Raw genomic sequence first — 17392 nt, forward strand, 5'->3', positions numbered from 1 at the left:
CATGAGGTTTCTTGAGATTAAATATTGTTTGTGCGCTGCGCACTGTAAACCTCACATACTAGACTGTCTATATCAGCAGCTCTCAGGAGGCAGTTTCTGAGATGGGGCCCCGGGGGAGTCACCAGCAGACAGGGGTACTTTCTGGCGCGGTTCATTAGCATGGTGAACTAAGGTGGGCGCTCAACGCTGTTAAGTCTGAAGCCCCGAAAGTCTCTAGCTCTTTAGAAAGGAAATGGGACAAACTCTTATCTGCACTGCCTCCAGGAGGCTTTGTGTAGAATGTGGGCCGGGGCCGCCCGCGAAGCCTCCCAGGAAACTCAAGCCCTCCATAACAGACAAGACCCTGACCGAACAGAGACCACTAGCATCCACCGCCCGGGACTTATGAAACACGCGGCGCCAAAATGTCCGTCCCAAAGCGCAGGCGCCACGAGCGCGGGCCGTGGATGGGCACTCCGGATACCGCGCGCCAATGGCCCAATCAGAGCTGGTCTTGCACAAAGCGAGTCCCGCCCCCAGGCCGCCGCCACGAATCCCCTCCCCCTTCTTTGGCCGCCTCGGCCCGCCCACTTCGGCCCGCGCCCCGCCCCGCGCCGTTCTCCGCTAGAGGCTCACGATTGGCTCATGAGAGGGACGCGAAATCTGGTTGGTCGAGGTGGAGTCACGAGGGTGCCGTCGTCGCCTTTCCAGAGGCGATTACTGGGCAGGCTCAGTCTTTCGCCTCAGTCTCGAGCGCTAGCTGGCAGCCAAGCGTACGCGCTCAGGGATTAGCGGCCGCCATCGACGGTGCTTAGGTTCTTCTGGGCTCGTCTGCACCACTCGTTCGCCACACACTCCGCCGTCATAAGCAGCCATCATGGTAAAGCTCGCAAAGGTAAGAGGCCTTGCCCGCGCGAGCACGGACGTCAAGGCCTGTTTCCCGAGGAGCGCGCGCGCTGCGCCGCCAGGAGGAGGGCCTGCGCGCAGTCCCGGGCGCGTTCGAGGGCGCCATGCTGTGGGAAGTCTCGCGCGATTAGCTGGGAGGTCTCGCGTTTTTAGCTGCTTGGTAGCGAAGTGAAGAGCTTCGGCAGGTGCCGCGCGGGTAGTGAATGCGGCGGGGAAGGACTTCGGGACTGAGAGCGGGGAGGGGGCGCAGGGCCTCGGGCTGATGAGGCGAAACTCCTGCGACGGGCCGGAACGGGGCCCCGCCTCCTGACGCACGTGCGGCGGCGCGGGGCCCGCCACGTGGGCCGCGCTGTGTGCGCCCGGCGGCTTGCGGAGGGACCTGGCCTTGGGGCGGAGGGCGGCGGTGCACCTCGTCTCCGGTCCCGGTCCAGCGAGGTGGGCGGACGGGAGGGGGGCTCCGGAAGGAGGCCCTGCCGCGTGCTTTTTGCGCCGGGCTGCGCGCACGTGGTGGCCTGCGACTTACCCCACGTGGCCCTTCCAGGGCTGAAAGGGGCGGGGTTGGTAACCTGGGAAAGGAAGTCTTAATAGAAGACTACGAGTTAAGACGTGTTTTTTTTGTTAAAGCTGCCTTCATACGAGAGGGGTGGAATTTGGTGCCACAGTTTACCTCAAAGACCTTTTCAAGATGGTTTTCCTCACGTGAAGGGCCTTGAATTGTTGGCAATTACAGTGGTCCAGTTGTAGTCCGCATTGAGAAACGGTGCGGTGAATCAAGTTTCGATGCTGGCAGGAGGTGTAATTTTTAAAACGGGTGTGCTTAAAGAACGTAGCAAGCAGAGAGTAGTCTTTTTATCCAAAGCAAAAGTTGTTTTTTTAAATAACTTAAAATACGTAGGAAATTGAGTGCTAAGTCGCTTCGGTCGTATCCATCTCTCTGCGACCTCATGGACTGTAGCCCGCCAGGCTTCTCTGTCCATGGGATTCTCTAGGCGAGAATACTGGAATGGGTTGCCATGCCCTCCAGGGGATCTTCTCGATCCAGGGTTTGAACCTCCATCTCTTAGGTCTCCTACGTTGGCAGGCGGGTTCTTTACCACTAGCGCCATCTGGGAAGCCCTGTGTTAACATTGGTATGAAGGATAGTTTTTATGTAAATTGTAGTTAATAGTATGAAGAGGGAGTTCTAAGGGAGATGACCGCAGTTTTGCTATGAAGAATGGCTTGAAATGAGGGTGGGTATAATGTGTCACGTCTGTTTTAGGCCGGTAAAAATCAAGGTGACTCCAAGAAAATGGCTCCTCCCCCAAAGGAGGTAGAAGAAGATAGTGAAGATGAGGAAATGTCAGAAGATGAAGACGATGAGAGCAGTGGAGAAGAGGTAATTGTGTATAGTTCAGTGTTGAGTTGCCTTAAACTCCAAAATGGAGATTCAAAGCAGGTGGTATTGGATGTCTGAAAATATTGGCAGAAAAACCAGGATTCTGTTAATAGGACCTGTTTGTTGTAATGGTCGAGCATTTCACAAAGTTGTATTGACATGTCAAGATGGCACAAGAATATTTGAATGAACTTGAGAGGAAACAGCTGTAGGTGTGTGTGTGTGCGCGCACATGCGTGCACACCTTATGTAGGGCTTGGTGTGATATATTGTAGTAAATCACTAGTTTTTAACTTTCAACGTGTTAGTTCCACATACCAGATAAACAGGGTGGACAGTTAACTGTCCTGTGAATGGCAGCTCTGAGCATTATATTCAGGTCTGAGGTTAGCCTTATCAGATTCTTCTAGCTTCCAAGTAGGATCAGTTGGTCTCTGTTACCCTATGAGTTTGATAATACTAATCACTGTTACCGTGGTGTGGATTTAGAGTTGCCATCTTTCATTGTATTAGCACTTATTTAGAACTCCTAGCTACTGTTGGCTCACTGTAAAGATGACTAACTGCTTTATTTGTTCATGTTTCTTTAATGAAGGTTTTATTTTGGCACATGTTACCTGATAAAATCAATAGTTAAACAAAAAGTAGTTTTGAGTGTAACTTTAAATATAGACAAGGGATGGTTTTTATCAAGCTAATGTGCTCTTTACTAATTTTGCCACTATTGATTATCACATTTGACATTTTGATGTTCATTTTTTCTTTGGTCGTAAGAATGAGCGTTCAGTGAACTTCTACCTCCACCCACTGAGAGCCCCAAATGACTTAATAACACTTAACAGGTTGTCTTTTCTAAGTGTTAAGGCTTTTGATTACATATATCAAATCATAATCCTTAAAGCAGTGTATAAAGAGCCAACTCAGTGGAAAAGACCCTGATGCTGGGAAAGGTTGATGGCAAAAGGAGAAGAGGGCAGACAGAAGAGGATGAGATGGTTAGGTAACATCACTGATCCAATGGACGTGGATTTGAGCAAACTCCAGGAGATGGTGAGGACAGGGACGCCTGGCTGCAGTCCATGGGGTCACAAAGTTGGACGTGACTTAGTGACCGAAGAACAGTTACTAAGGCTTAAAATTAAGTTTTAAAACTTTGTCTAAGCCCATGCACCAGCATCTAGTCTATTTTCAGTCTGTGCTAGAGTTTCGTGCAAGACAAGGACTGTGACTTCAAGTGTACAGAACTTGTTAATTTGACCCTACCTTTTAACTTGCTCACATCTGGTGCATGTGGTGTTGAACTGAGGCAGTGCTAGAATTGAGCATTCATTTATGGGACAATTTCGAGTTTGAAAACAAGCTTATGTTGTTTTTTTTTTGTATTCTTAAAGGTTGTTGTCCCTCAGAAAAAAGGCAAGAAGGCTACCACAACTCCAGCAAAGAAGATGATGGCTTCCCCAACAAAAAAGGTTGCAGTTGCCACACCGGCAAAGAAAGCAGTTGTCACCCCTGGCAAAAAGGCAGCAGCTATGCCTGCCAAGAAGACAGTTACCCCTGCCAAAGCAGTGGTAACACCTGGCAAAAAGGGAGCCACCCCAGGCAAAGCATTGGTAGCAACCTCTGGTAAGAAGGGAGCAGCTGCCCCAGGCAAGGGAGCAAAGAACGGCAAGAATGCCAAGAAGGAAGACAGTGATGAAGAAGATGAAGATGACAGTGAAGAGGACGACGACGATGATGAAGAGGAGGATGAGCCAGCAGTGAGGAAGGCAGCTGCTGCTTTTGGTGCTGCTCCTGCCTCAGATGATGAGGATGACGAGGATGAAGATGACGATGACGATGATGAGGAGGAGGAGGATGAGGAGGATGACGAGGACGAAGATGGTAAGGCATTGTATTGGTAGTTCCTGGACTCCTGTTTGCAAGGTACATTGGGGATGAGGTATGGGTGGTAAAACTACATACTCCTGAAAACCTGGGGGCTTAGACAAGAATCATCCCAGGGATTCTCTGAACTAATTGTGACGCACTAGATTGGTACTCATGAAAGATTGCCTGCTTGTGTTGCTCAGTCCTTTCGATGTTTGCAACCCCACAGACTGTAGCTGCTCCTGAGTAAAATGCTTCAAACAGCTCATTCTGCATTTTACTAAGCACAGTAGCATGAACAAGATTGCATTTATTTTCCTTTAGGTCTTCATAGAACTGGGGTAGAACTCAGTTTTTGACTAGGTTCCTTCTCTTTCAGACTCTGAAGAAGAACCTATGGAGATTGTACCAGCCAAAGGAAAGAAAACCCCAGTAAAAGCTGTTCCTGTGAAGGCTAAGAGCGCTGATGAAGATGAAGAGGATGATGATGATGAAGAGGAGGAGGAAGAGGATGACGATGATGAAGAGGAGGATGACGATGAGGAGGAAGAAGAGGAGGAGGAGGAGGAAGAAGAGGAGGAAGAGGAAGAAGGTAATCAAGTTGGATTCTCTAGTTCATTGACATAAGTTTTGTTTAAAAGGAGGTACTTGAGTATGTGTGGATGACACTTGTGAATGACATAGATTGTTTGAACTCTTGTCCAGAGCCTGTCAAAGAAGCACCTGGAAAACGAAAGAAGGAAATGGCCAAACAAAAAGCAGCTCCTGAAGCCAAGAAACAAAAAGTGGAAGGTAACTTAGAGAATTGGGGGATTGGGGAATGACACCGCATAGCACAAGGGATGAACAATAAAGGGACTTAATACTGAAACCTGATGTTACATTGCAATCTGCTGATGTGCTGTGTATAGAAATAATTTGATTAATATTCAAGTATACTGGAAAATTGACTAATTTGAGAAAATTTTTGTACAGGCACTGAACCAACTACATCTTTCAATCTCTTTGTTGGAAACCTGAACTTCAATAAATCTGCTCCTGAATTGAAAACGGGTATCAGTGATCTTTTTGCTAAAAATGATCTTGCTGTTGTTGATGTCAGAATTGGTGTGTCTAGGTAAGTATGGGGGCACTGTGTCATAGCATCACACATTGTTTGTGGGTGTGCTGTTGCTTTTTCCTTTCCCTTTTAGGACCTCAGCTCATTACTCTTAAACATGAATATCTAAAAGTCTTCAAAGATTAGACATTATTGAATTAAATAATTTGATTATCGAATTGTGAAAGCCCCAAATTGAAATTTTCATAATTCCCCTTAATTTTTGATATAACACAAACTAAATATTTAGTAGACCTGAAAAGCTATAAATAGTGAATGCTTTTCAACTCGGAGAAGGCAATGGCAAGCCACTCCAGTACTCTTGCCTAGAAAATCCCATGGATGGAGGAGCCTGGTAGGCTGCAGTCCGTGGGGTCACCAAAGGTTGGACACGACTGAGCGACTTCACTTTCACTTTTCACTTTCACACATTGGAGAAGGAAATGGCAACCCACTCCGGTGTTCTTGCCTGGAGAATCCCAGGGACAGGGGATCCTGGTGGGCTTCCGTCTATGGGGTCACACAGAGTTGGACACGACTGAAGTGACTTGGCGGCGGCGGCTTTTCAACTGATTCTCTTAGTGCTTAAATAGGTTCTTTTATCTTGTGCTATTAGTTGTTAAGCAGCAGTGTAGCTAAGGAAGATCTCAGAGGTGAACTTGCATCATTAGGTCTTGATACTTACAGACCCTGTTCTGTAGCCCCATCTTAATTTTGTTAATAGTATAGGTGCTTCTTAATCTTTGTTTGCACTATCATGTTAGTGCAAGTACTCTGCTTGCCCAGAGTACTTGTTACTTGTGACTCTTGTGGGGTTTGTCCCACCACCCCCTGGCCTGTAATTTTTAAAATTTTTGTCTCTTCACTTTAAAGGAAGTTTGGCTATGTGGATTTTGAATCTGCCGAAGACCTGGAAAAAGCCTTGGAACTCACTGGTTTAAAAGTCTTTGGCAATGAAATTAAATTAGAAAAACCAAAGGGAAAAGACAGTAAGAAAGGTATGTAAAGCTTTAGGTAACGCTGATACTGATGGCTTGTTCATAGCTGTGTATTGTATCTAATGTAGACAAGCCAGGGTAAGTCGTTTAACCTTTTTCTTTCAGCCTCATATGTTGAGGATTAAATGAATTAGAATGTTAAATGTTTACATCAATCCTTGGCACTGCTTGCTCAGCTTAATCAAAAAATAATTGGTTTGGTATATCTAAATTTTTTTGGGGGGTGTATCTAAATTAATAGTCTTTTCCTCACTGGACCTAGAGCAGATCTCTTAACTACTCTTTTGCGTCTTTTACCTTTTTCTATACACTTGTCACCTTTCAAGTGTGTGTTCATCACCTTTTTATTTTTAAGTTTTTTAAAATTAACATTTGGGATGCCTGCATTGTATACGTTGTAAAATCCTAGTTCCCTGACCAGGAATCAAACCGTGCCGCCTGCCTGCAGTGGAAGCACAAGAGTCTCAGCCATTGGATCACAAGGGAATTCCCTACAGTTTTTTTCCCCCATGGTCTTTTAAATTAAAACATATTGAACACTTACTTTATATACATAGCATATGATATTTAGTTTTTTTTTTAAGTGTTCAGCACATAGTTAGCTGTCAGTTGTGAAAGCAGTTTGTTTTGCCATTGCTATATCTCCATAATACATAATAGAATGCTTTCTACATTATGAAGTCTAAAAATTATTTCTCCTTTTTTTTAATCTTTTTAATTTTTTTGGTTGTGCCCTGTTGCAAGCAGGATCTTAGTTCCCCAGCCAGGGATCAAACCTGTGCCCCTGCATTAGGAGCTCAGTCTTCACCACTGGACTGCCAGAGAAGTCCATAAAAATTTTAGCAAGAACTTGTACATTGGTCAGTCTTTGATCTTTGGGACAAGGGTCGTTTAAGCCATTCAGTTCATCTTTGTGTTTTTCTTTTTTAATCTAGATCGAGATGCAAGAACACTTTTGGCTAAAAATCTGCCTTACAAAGTTACTCAGGATGAATTAAAAGAAGTGTTTGAAGATGCTGTGGAGATCAGATTAGTCAGCAAGGATGGAAAGAGTAAAGGGTATGTTTGGTGTCTACTGAAACGTTTCATTAAAATGAAACTTTAATTTATAGAAGAAATGTTGATTTAACTTTTCTATGTTTGTGATTTTGGGCAAATTATTCTATAACCTCAGTTGCCTCTCTGTACAGTGAGGACAGTGAACCTAATTCAGTAATTTTATTATAAACTAACATAAAGTACTACCTAAGGCCTAGCTTTCTAGAAGTATTGGATAAGCTTTCTGTAGTGGGAGGAAAGTTTTAGTTGGAAAGTGGGAAATGGCAGAAACTTTGAACATTTCAGTTATTGTAAAACAAAGGGCATTTTTATTTTACTCGTCTGAAATAAAGTCATATTGCTGAGATTAAGAGAGAATTAATACGGTTTTTAAAACCGAGTGAGTTCTTTACTTTTTTCCCCCTTATTGTAGGATTGCTTATATTGAATTTAAGACAGAAGCTGATGCAGAGAAAACCTTGGAAGAAAAGCAGGGAACAGAGATAGATGGGCGATCCATTTCTCTGTACTACACCGGAGAGAAAGGTCAAAGTCAAGACCATAGAGGTGGAAAGAATAGCACTTGGAGTGGTAAGAATTTAGGTTTCCTTCTGGGTTCTGAAATTTTGGAGAGAAAAATCCTTTGCATCTTTGTTCTGTATATATATAGTTGGTAAACTGGATGTAGATCAGCATGTTATATCTCTATTTATAATTGTCTTGAATGAGAGCTATATGAAATATTTGTGCTAGAACATAGATAATCTAGCTTCCTTTGTATGTTTTATATTGTAAAGAACTTAGATTGTGTGCATTTAAATTAGAATATTCTAGGAAGACACAGGGCTATAGTCAGCTTGCACATCTGCACAGTAGGAATGGAAAGAACCAGCATGTAAGTACTTAACAGGTATTTGATGTTGAGTAGCAAGTAGGATTCCACCTGTATTAACATTAGTGTGTTATCTCTCCGAAGCACAGAAGTTGTTGAAGAACGCAGTACAGCTGTGACTTCAGTTGGGACGTACTGCTTCAGAGTCTTAACCTGACATCTCTTTTATTGATAGGTGAATCAAAAACCCTGGTTTTAAGCAACCTCTCCTATAGTGCAACAGAAGAAACACTTCAGGAAGTATTTGAGAAGGCAACTCATATCAAGGTGCCCCAAAACCAAAATGGCAAATCTAAAGGGTAAAGTATCTTTATGTCGCCAGTTACAGGCTTTTTAAGAGTTACCTTGTGGAGGTGAAATCATGTTCTGACATTTAGCAGAAGCTGCATTGTTTAAGGATTGGCTTGAGGAAAAAGGCTTGGTGGCAGCAGTGGAGTCATGTGCTTGGTTACTTACTCTAAGTATTGACTTAATCCTCAGGTATGCATTTATAGAATTTGCTTCATTTGAAGATGCTAAAGAAGCTTTAAATTCATGTAATAAAAGGGAAATTGAGGGCAGAGCCATCAGACTGGAGTTGCAAGGACCCAGGGGATCACCTAATGCAAGAAGCCGTAAGTCATTTTGTTAACAGGATGTTGTGGTTGGGTCCTGAGATCTACAGAAGAACATTTGCTTCTTTCTGTTGCTGCTGAGTAAATGATACTGGATATGATGACTGATTATCTGAGAAGTAACTGATGAAATCACAAGAAAATTCCTCTAGATAGTCAAGTTCTGATCCAGCTAAGTCAACACTGAGCAGCAAATTGACCTGTGGTTTACTGTCTTGTGTTTATAGCTGCCTATTTTAGGACTGCTGTCACTTAATTGGGTTGCTGCTGCTTCTGTTTTCTATAAAGATTTTTAACTGCTCTAGTGATCAGTGTAAACATCACATGGAATTTGGTCCAAACCTTTTGCTGAATTAAGCATTAATTGACCCAAGTTGCTTTAACCTGCTTTTTCTTTATAAAGACACTCCAAGTGAAAGGCTAGCATTTGCTAAGGCAAGCATTCTTAGCCAGTAGTCAGATGTTAGACTGTAATGTGTAAATCCAGTGTTGTCATGGATTGTGACTGATACAGTTTTTATTTTTTATTTCCCAGAGCCATCCAAAACTCTCTTTGTCAAAGGTCTCTCTGAGGATACTACAGAAGAGACGTTAAAGGAGTCGTTTGATGGCTCTATTCGAGCAAGGATAGTCACTGACCGGGAAACTGGATCCTCCAAAGGGTGAGTAAGAGGCAGGAAATGTGCGGCGCTCCACCTTGAGTCTTCTCACTGAGCTCCTTTCTGTCGATCAGTGACAGTTGAGGATTCGCACGAGAAGAAGAGACAATTCACGGAGCTAGCGTTGCTGCCTTCTGTCTTCACAGAGGCCTATTCAGCTGTTTTGTGAGACATTCTGTTTCAGCTTTCTGTCGGGAAGTGCTCTCACCTGGGTCTTTCCCAGTTAAGGCTTATGGGATTGCTATGAAACATGAAACATGTGAGATTAAACTTGGCATGTGTGTGCTTTATAACAGGCAATTTCATTTGGTGTTTTAGGTTTGGTTTTGTAGACTTCAACAGCGAGGAAGATGCCAAAGCTGCCAAGGAGGCCATGGAAGATGGTGAAATCGATGGAAACAAAGTCACTTTGGACTGGGCCAAACCTAAGGGTGAAGGTGGCTTTGGTGGCCGAGGAGGAGGCAGAGGTGGCTTTGGAGGCCGAGGTGGTGGCAGAGGTGGCCGAGGTGGATTTGGTGGTAGAGGCCGGGGAGGCTTTGGAGGTAAGAAGCGTGGAGGGCCACCCTGCTGTGTCCACTGGATGCTATTTACGTGGCCATGCACTTCCAAACCTGCAGATCCGTGTTTCCACATCAGTCCCTAAGTCCTCACTCACCCTGCTGGGGAGCAATGACTGACAGTTTTGGAGCCTGTTTTAATGATGTCTTGCTTTTCTGCAGGGCGAGGAGGCTTCCGAGGAGGCAGAGGAGGAGGAGGAGACCACAAGCCACAAGGAAAGAAGACGAAGTTTGAATAGTTTCTTCTATCCCTGTCTCTCCCTCTTCCATTTGAAGAAAGGACTCTGGGGTTTTTACTCTGTTACCTGATCAATGACAGAGCCTTCTGAGGACATTCCAAGACAGTATACAGCCCTGTGGTCTACTTGGAAAATCCGTATAGATAACATTTCAAGGGAGATAACCCTGTTGGTGTTGACTGGATATTCGTATAAACTTTTTAAAGAGATGAGTGATAGAGCTAACCCTTATCTGTAAGTTTTGAATTTATATTGTTTCTTCCCATGTACAAAACCATTTTTTTCCTACGGAGTTTTTTTTTTTTTGCGTTGGGGGGTGTAAAGGAAAGCAGAATGTTTTATCATGATTTTTGCTTCAGCAATTTTGGGACAGATTAAAAGTCCTAGAACTCTGGTGCCAGCCTTGTACTTCCTGTCTTAGAGTGTTTCTCCTGGAATATCACTGAGAGTGGAGCATGGTGGAGCCAGTTCTGCCACTCCATATCTACTCCACCCCTGATGAAAATGTTTCTGCTTTGGTTTTGAGTGTCCCAGCCATAAATTTTGGTGAAATGGCTACTGAAGTAACCAACCTTGTGTGTCTGCATATGAAAGTGCTATGATCTTATCCCACTTACAAACAGTCCTGAGGGTCAGGTGTCCTGAAAAAGTGCTCTGGAAAGAGGGCTAGGAATTGTTTGGTTGAGCTTCTTAGATAAGCATACAAGAGCAGTGCCTGATGAGAATTCTTGGGGGTGAATGGGCCAAAATGAAGGCTTCCAACAACTTCGGGTTAAACTGACAAGATAGGCCTTTGGTTTTGCCCTGGGTTAATTCAGACATTGTGCAAGCATTCCCTGCCCACCCCACTTCCAAATAAAAGGTCACATGAGAGAACCTAGGTCAAGGGTTTAACATTTTAGTTGAAAAATAATGCCCTGGGTGATAAAGAGAATGAAAGATACTGGTGGAATAGAAGGCCGGGTGAAAGATACAAACCAGGGGTTTAGGAACCGGGCTGCATAATAGGTGATCCAGTGCCATCACAGAATTTACCAGCTGAGCTCTGCCTCCTGTCAGATGAGCGGTGGCATAAGTGATGTCACTTGGATCATCCCCACCCCGTGGGCTAGGTTTTCCGGCTGTGAGTTGCTGGTGGAGTGAGGGCGTCTAAACCTTGAGCCTGTGATGCACCATGTCTGTAACTCCATGTGTTACACTCCGTGGCCCATGGACAGTAGCCTACTAGGCGGCTCTAGTATTCCAGGCAAGGATGCTAGAGTGAGTTGCCATTTCCTACTCCAGGGAATTTTCCCGACCCAGGATTGAACCCTAGTCTCGCGTCTCCATGGGCAGGTGGATTCTTTACTTGTGCCACCTCACTACCTACCAAGTCTGTTGTATGACAGGGCAGGATAAATACCTACTTTGAAGCAGGGAAGATTGAAAATTTGGGTCTGCTAGAAAGAAAAGCCAGCATAGAGACATCCGAGTAACCTAAAAACAAATGAATCCGTTTGTGGCCTATATTTTCTAGATTTAAAGGATCTAGTTAGAGCCGTTTGTGCTAGTACATGCCGGCTAAGTCACTTCAGTCGTGTCAGACTCTGCAACCCCATGGACTGTAGCCTACCAGGCTCCTCTGTCCATGGGATTATCCAGGCGTGAATGCTCGAGTGGGTTGCCATTTCCTACTCCATGGGAAATGCAGAGATCAAACCTCCATCTTCTGTGTCTCCAGCATTGGGAGGTGAATTCTTTACCACTGAGCCACCTGGGAAGCCTTATAAGCCTGTTACCTCTTGAAGCAAACGTGTAGAATTTTTGACTGGACGTGTGGAAATTTGCATCAATGGCAGCTCAGTCACAGAGGACATTTACGAAGGGCCTGTATGATTGGTCTCTGGGTCTCCAGGGCCTTTTGCATTATCCAGCAGCTGTCTCTTGTGGGTACCACCCCTGACTGCTTAGCTCAACTTTAGACAAGTTTCTGGGTTTAAACCTGAAGGTGTAATAAGCAACTTGGTCATCTAGAAACATGAATTAGCATTTGCTGGCTTGCTAACCCACTAGCAGCTAATGCTTATACTATACCCATGGTGTGCCAGGCTTTGATCTCAGTGTCTATAATCTGCTGTGGGGCAGGATGAGCAGAAAAACAGTTCTTTAATCCTGACTGTTCTTCCTTCCCCTCAAGTGAAGGAGATTGTCAAGCCTTAGGTACAAGTAGTTATTCCAGCCAGGGATATTATGGTGATTTCCATTGGAAGGAAGATGAAGGGTGGTTACCCCGTCAGTTCAGTTCAGTCGCTCAGTCGTGTCCGACTCTTTGTTACCCTGTAGCACTTGCATTTAGGGAGTCTAACAAACCTCTTAATCCTAGTCCTTCTCAGCACCTGTCTGGTCTCCTGGTGAGGGTTTTGCAGCCATTTTAGAAAAGCAGCTCCCTACAGCAAATGGTTGTCACCACTTTCATCATGCTTCCAGCAGGTGGCAGCACACCCACAAAGATGTGGACACCTGACGGAGGAGTATGGAGGGAAGCCTGAAGTTTAGTTTCAGGTCAGTGCGTCTTCAACTCCAAACTCAGTTTAAGTAGTGATGTTATTTAGTCACTCAGCCATATCCAACTCTTCGTGACCCCATGGACTGTAGCCCTCCAGGCTCCTCTAGCCATAGGATTTCCCAGGTAAGAAGACTGGAGTGGGTTGCTATTTCCTTCTCCAGGGGATCTTCCTGATCCAGGGACTGAACCCCGCGTCTCCTGCATTGGTAGGTGGATTCTTTACCACTGAACCACTAGAGAAACTCCGGCCTTAGGAATCTGTAGAAAGTCCACTCAGAGCACAGAAGTGCTGTGGAATCCCCCCAAAAAAAGTGGATACTAATTGGGCCCAAGAAAACTTCGTTGAATGCTTGTCCTGTGCTCTTCACCTCTCTGAGTTGTTACTTGTCCATACTTGGCCCACTAATAACTTCATTGTAACTCAGTCTTTTTCTCCTCTCAGCCTTAGAAAGTGCCAAAGCTTTTCTCATCCAAAAAGAGCTTGTCTCTTGACCCTTCCTCCCTGCCTAGCTGTTCCCTCTCAACTTTATTGCCAAACTTTGAGAAGGGCCAAACTGCTGTTTCCCACTTCTTTGCCTCCAGCAGGGTAGCTGCTGTCCCCACACCAGCATTGAGTTCGTTAATGGGTTCTCATGCCCAAAGGCTGTAAATCCGTGGTTGCTCTTCCCTTAGGTTATGGCTTCCCTGCAGCATCTGACAACAACTCCTTTCTGCCTGGAACTTCCTTTTCTCCCACTTAAGAAAGGAGTGGTGGCTCTTAACAGTAGACCAGCGTGAAGAGGGAGGAGAACAGATAGCCCTGGGAGTAGAGCCTCTCAGCAGAATTTTATCCAATAATATATGTGAGCCAGTGGCTGTTCCTCCATGTCAGGTAACCCTGTAATTAGAGGAGAAAGACTTAATGATCCTTCTACTTGGAAACGTGAAAAGAACACTTGTATAACTGCCGACTTCTGAGTGGAGGGACTTGATTTTATTTACTGTCCTGTCCATGGACCTAGGATAGTCCGTGACACATAGTAGGTACTCAGTAGATAGTGAATGAAGGAATCCTGGAGAAACTCCTTCCCTCAACTGCAGGAAACCTATGGCAGCAGCAAGAAGGAGTCTCTTAAGGCCAGGAGTTCTTAACATATATTTTTAAAGTTCTTAACCTTTTTGTGTTGGAAATTCTTGGATAAAGCCTTTGAAAACTTCAGAATGATGTTTCCCATTTTTATAAAAAGGATTATAGGGAAATAAGTATATTGAAAAACGTTTTCAAAATATTAATGTACATCATTTGTGAAGAATTCCGTGTTCACTAATGCATTAGGTAGGTGTGCGTGCATGCTGAGTTGCTTCAGTCGTGTCCAACTCTGTGCCACCCTATGGACTGTAGCCCACCAGGCTCCTCTGTCCATGGGATTCTCCAGGCAAGAATACTGGAGTGGGTTGCCATTTTCTTTTCCAGGGGATTTTCCCCACCCAGGGTTCGAGCCTGGGTCTCCCACATTGCAGGTGGGTTCTTTACCATCTGAGAAAAGCCCCAGGTAAGATGTATCTACATTTAAAATACAGTTCCTGTTGCATGCGAGCTTAGTCGTGTTTGACTCTGTGACCCCTCTGCCAGACTCCTCTGTCCATGGCATTTTCCAGGCAAGAATGCTGGAGTGGGTTGCCATTTCCTGCCCCAGGGGATCTTGCTGACCAGGGGAGTGAACCTGTGTCTCTTACATCTCTTGCATTGGCAGGCAGATTCTTTACCACTGCACCACCTGAGAAGCCCACAATATAGTTAGGGAGTTTGGTTCTGGTGATGATGGAGTGGCTTTTAACAGATTAACCTTCCTGTTGGTAATTATAAACTTGATAAAATATAAAAATCAACTTCTAAAGTGTTGAAGATCAAGCAATAGAAGCTGAAACAGATGCCATCCTTGAAAGAAGGTAAAGACACTGGGGGAGATACATGTTTAACCAGCTTTTCCCTTGAGGGTATGCCCCCCACCCCCCACGAATTGACATGAATCTTTGGACATAGACTTTAAGCAGAAAGGGAGTCTTACTAAACTGAGAAGTCAGGTTGGAGCAAACGTGAATCTGGCAACTTACCTGAAGATAGATACTAATTGCCTTCAAATTCTTGATTGAGTCCTATATTTATGAGCAGCGCAAGACTCTCATGCTGTTGTGGTTCAGTTGCTCAGTTGTGTCCGACTCTGTGACCCCATGGACTGCAGCACGCCAGGCTTCCCTGTCCTTCACAGTCTCCTGGAGCTTGCTCAAACTCATATCCATTGAATCGGTGATGCCATCCAACCATCTCATCCTCTGTTGTCCCCTTTCTCTCCTGCCTTCAATCTTTCCCAGCATCAGGGTCTTTTCCAATGAGTCACTTCTCATCAGGTGGCCAAAGTACTGGAACTTCAGCATCAGTCCTTCCAATTAAATTTCAGGGTTGATTTCCTTTAGGATTGACTGGTTTGATCTTGCAGTCCAAGGGACTCTCAAGAGTCTTCTCTAGCACCACAGTTCAAAAGCATCAGTTCTTCAACGCTCAGTCTTCTTTATGGTCTAACTCTCACATCTACTGGAAAAACCATAGCTTTGACTAGGTGGACCTTTGTCGGCAAAGTGATGTCTCTGCTTTTAAATATACTGTCTAGGTTTGTCATAGCTTTTCTTCCAAGGAGCAAGCATCTTTTAATTTCATGGCTGCAGTCACTATCCACAGGGATTTTAGATCCCAAGAAAATAAAGTCTGTCATTGTTTCCATTTTTTCCCCCTCTTTTTGCCATGAAGTGATGGGGCTGGACACCATGATCTTTGTTTTTTGAATGTTGAGCTTTAAGTCAGCTTTTTCACTCTCCTCCCAGGGGGAAAACAGGAAAGGTGAGAAAGAACTGGCTATGGATTCCAGCAGATAGCTGGTGCTGGAGGGAAGTTTGGAGTTCAAATTCTGCCCAGGTAAAAGGGTTTGATAAATAAATGCTTCAAGTGTTTCTTCGAAACTCAGAAGGTCATGCGTTAGACATACAAAATAGCACGTTCCAGGCCTAAGGACTAAGCACTAGGACTAAGGGCAAAATACAAAGCTCAAGTAGACTCACCCCAACAAAGCCTAAGACCTAAAACTACCCCCCACACAATCAGTGCGGGAGTCTGCTGGGAATTTAATTGCATACTAGAACAAAATCTAACAGTGTTCATTCAGGGGAAGATAACAATCCAGACCCTGCAATAAGTCATTCATGTCCAGTAAGCAAGAAGATTAATAGATGTGCAATGAGCCATGACAGTGTCCACAATCAAGAGAAAAAGGCAAACAACTCATGTTGAAATTTGTAAGCAAGCACTTTAATAATCATTGTAAACATGTTAAAGAATCTACAGGAAAAGATAAATATATTGAATGAAGAAATGAGGAATTTCTGGAGAGAATGGAAACTCAAAGAACCAAATGGAAATCCTAGAACTGAAAGTACTATGTTAAAAATTTAGCTAGAAAGGCTTAGTAGCAGGAGAAAGGATCCGTTAGGATCCAAAAGGGTTGGTCTAGAAAATAGACCAATAGCAGTATAGAGTTCAAAACCTGCTACTCCTAAATATGATATCAATAGATATTAAATATTTCAGGCTGAAGGAACTTGAGAAACAGCAAGTGCATGAAGGATTTTTGGAGTGTCCCCTGAAGCAGCTCATAAAACCCTTATATGAATGTACCCTCCTTATACCCAGAAGAAAGGATCACCCTTATCTCTGAAGACAGAGGGACACCAAGAGGGAATTTTAAGGAATAGGCCTTGCTGTTTTCCCCAAGTTTACTACACTCAGTTTATATCCTTCTTTTGTTTTTTTTCGGTCCTTTCTTATTTTTCCACAGCTCTCCATTATTCATCAACCTAACATAAAAATACTCAGGTTTAACCACTTCTTCAAGTCTTCATTTCCTTATAAAGGCTTCCATGTCTCTTAAGACTTAAATAAATCTGTCTGCTTTTCTCTTTTTATTTATTTGGCTGCATCATGTCTTTGTTGGTGGTGCACAGGTTTGCTCTGTGTTATGTGGGATCTTAGTACCCCTCACCAGGGATTGAACCCAAGTCCCCTGGATAACAAGGCAGATTCTTAACCACTGGATCACCAGGGAAGGCCTGCTTCTCTCTCTCTCTTTTTTTAATTTTTTTATTTCAGGATAATTGCTTTACAAAATTTTGTTGTTTTCTGCCAGACCTTAACATGAATCAGCCATAGGTATATATATATCCCCTCTCTTTTGAACCTCCTTCCCATCTCCCTCCCCATCCCACCCCTCTAGGTTGATACAGAGCCCCATTTGAGTTTCCTGAGCCTATCAGCAAATTCCCATTGGCTATCTATTTTACATATGATGATGTAAGTTTCCACGTTACTCTCTCCATACATCTCCCCCTCTGCTCCCCTCCGCCCATGTCCACAAGTCTATTCTCTGTCTGTTTCTCCATTGCTGCCCTCCCTGTAAATAAGTTCTTCAGTACTATCTCCTAGATTCTGTATATATGTGTTAGAATACAATATTTGTCTTTCTCTTTCTGGCTTCCTTTGTGGTTCAGCTGGTAAAGAATCTGCCTGCTTTTCTCTTTTTAATCTTTTTTTTTTT

The 17392-nt window shown here is 44.1% G+C and overlaps 1 protein-coding gene and 3 non-coding genes across 4 annotated transcripts; all 4 read left to right on the forward strand.

The window, feature by feature from the left end:
- The first annotated feature begins 705 nt into the window (after window positions 1–705).
- Window positions 706–10627, forward strand: NUCLEOLIN (nucleolin multifunctional protein). The gene is made up of 14 exons (XM_055398020.2): window positions 706–874; window positions 2147–2263; window positions 3655–4144; window positions 4509–4721; window positions 4835–4921; window positions 5105–5246; window positions 6102–6226; window positions 7162–7285; window positions 7698–7855; window positions 8332–8455; window positions 8637–8770; window positions 9306–9432; window positions 9748–9971; window positions 10149–10627. Exons 1-14 carry the CDS (start codon window positions 857–859, stop codon window positions 10223–10225), a joined length of 2160 nt encoding a protein of 719 aa, XP_055253995.2. The 5' UTR covers window positions 706–856; the 3' UTR covers window positions 10226–10627.
- LOC129538741 (small nucleolar RNA SNORD82) lies at window positions 4962–5031 on the forward strand. Its single transcript, XR_008682284.2, has one exon. It is a non-coding gene; the product is annotated as a small nucleolar RNA SNORD82 (small nucleolar RNA).
- Window positions 8863–8942, forward strand: LOC129538746 (small nucleolar RNA SNORD20). Its single transcript, XR_008682289.1, has one exon. It is a non-coding gene; the product is annotated as a small nucleolar RNA SNORD20 (small nucleolar RNA).
- Window positions 9472–9605, forward strand: LOC129538732 (small nucleolar RNA SNORA75). Its single transcript, XR_008682281.1, has one exon. It is a non-coding gene; the product is annotated as a small nucleolar RNA SNORA75 (small nucleolar RNA).
- Window positions 10628–17392: the final 6765 nt, after the last annotated feature.

Source organism: Moschus berezovskii, chromosome 2 (assembly GCF_049115385.1).
Source record: "Moschus berezovskii isolate FMDL1 chromosome 2, NW_MosBer_1.0, whole genome shotgun sequence".
NCBI lineage: Eukaryota > Metazoa > Chordata > Mammalia > Artiodactyla > Moschidae > Moschus > Moschus berezovskii.

Coding starts and splice junctions, on each gene's coding strand:
- NUCLEOLIN (XM_055398020.2), top strand. Junction 4,722..4,834: donor AGAGGAGGAAGAGGAAGAAG/GTAATCAAGTTG, acceptor ACTCTTGTCCAG/AGCCTGTCAAAGAAGCACCT. Junction 5,247..6,101: donor GTCAGAATTGGTGTGTCTAG/GTAAGTATGGGG, acceptor TTCACTTTAAAG/GAAGTTTGGCTATGTGGATT.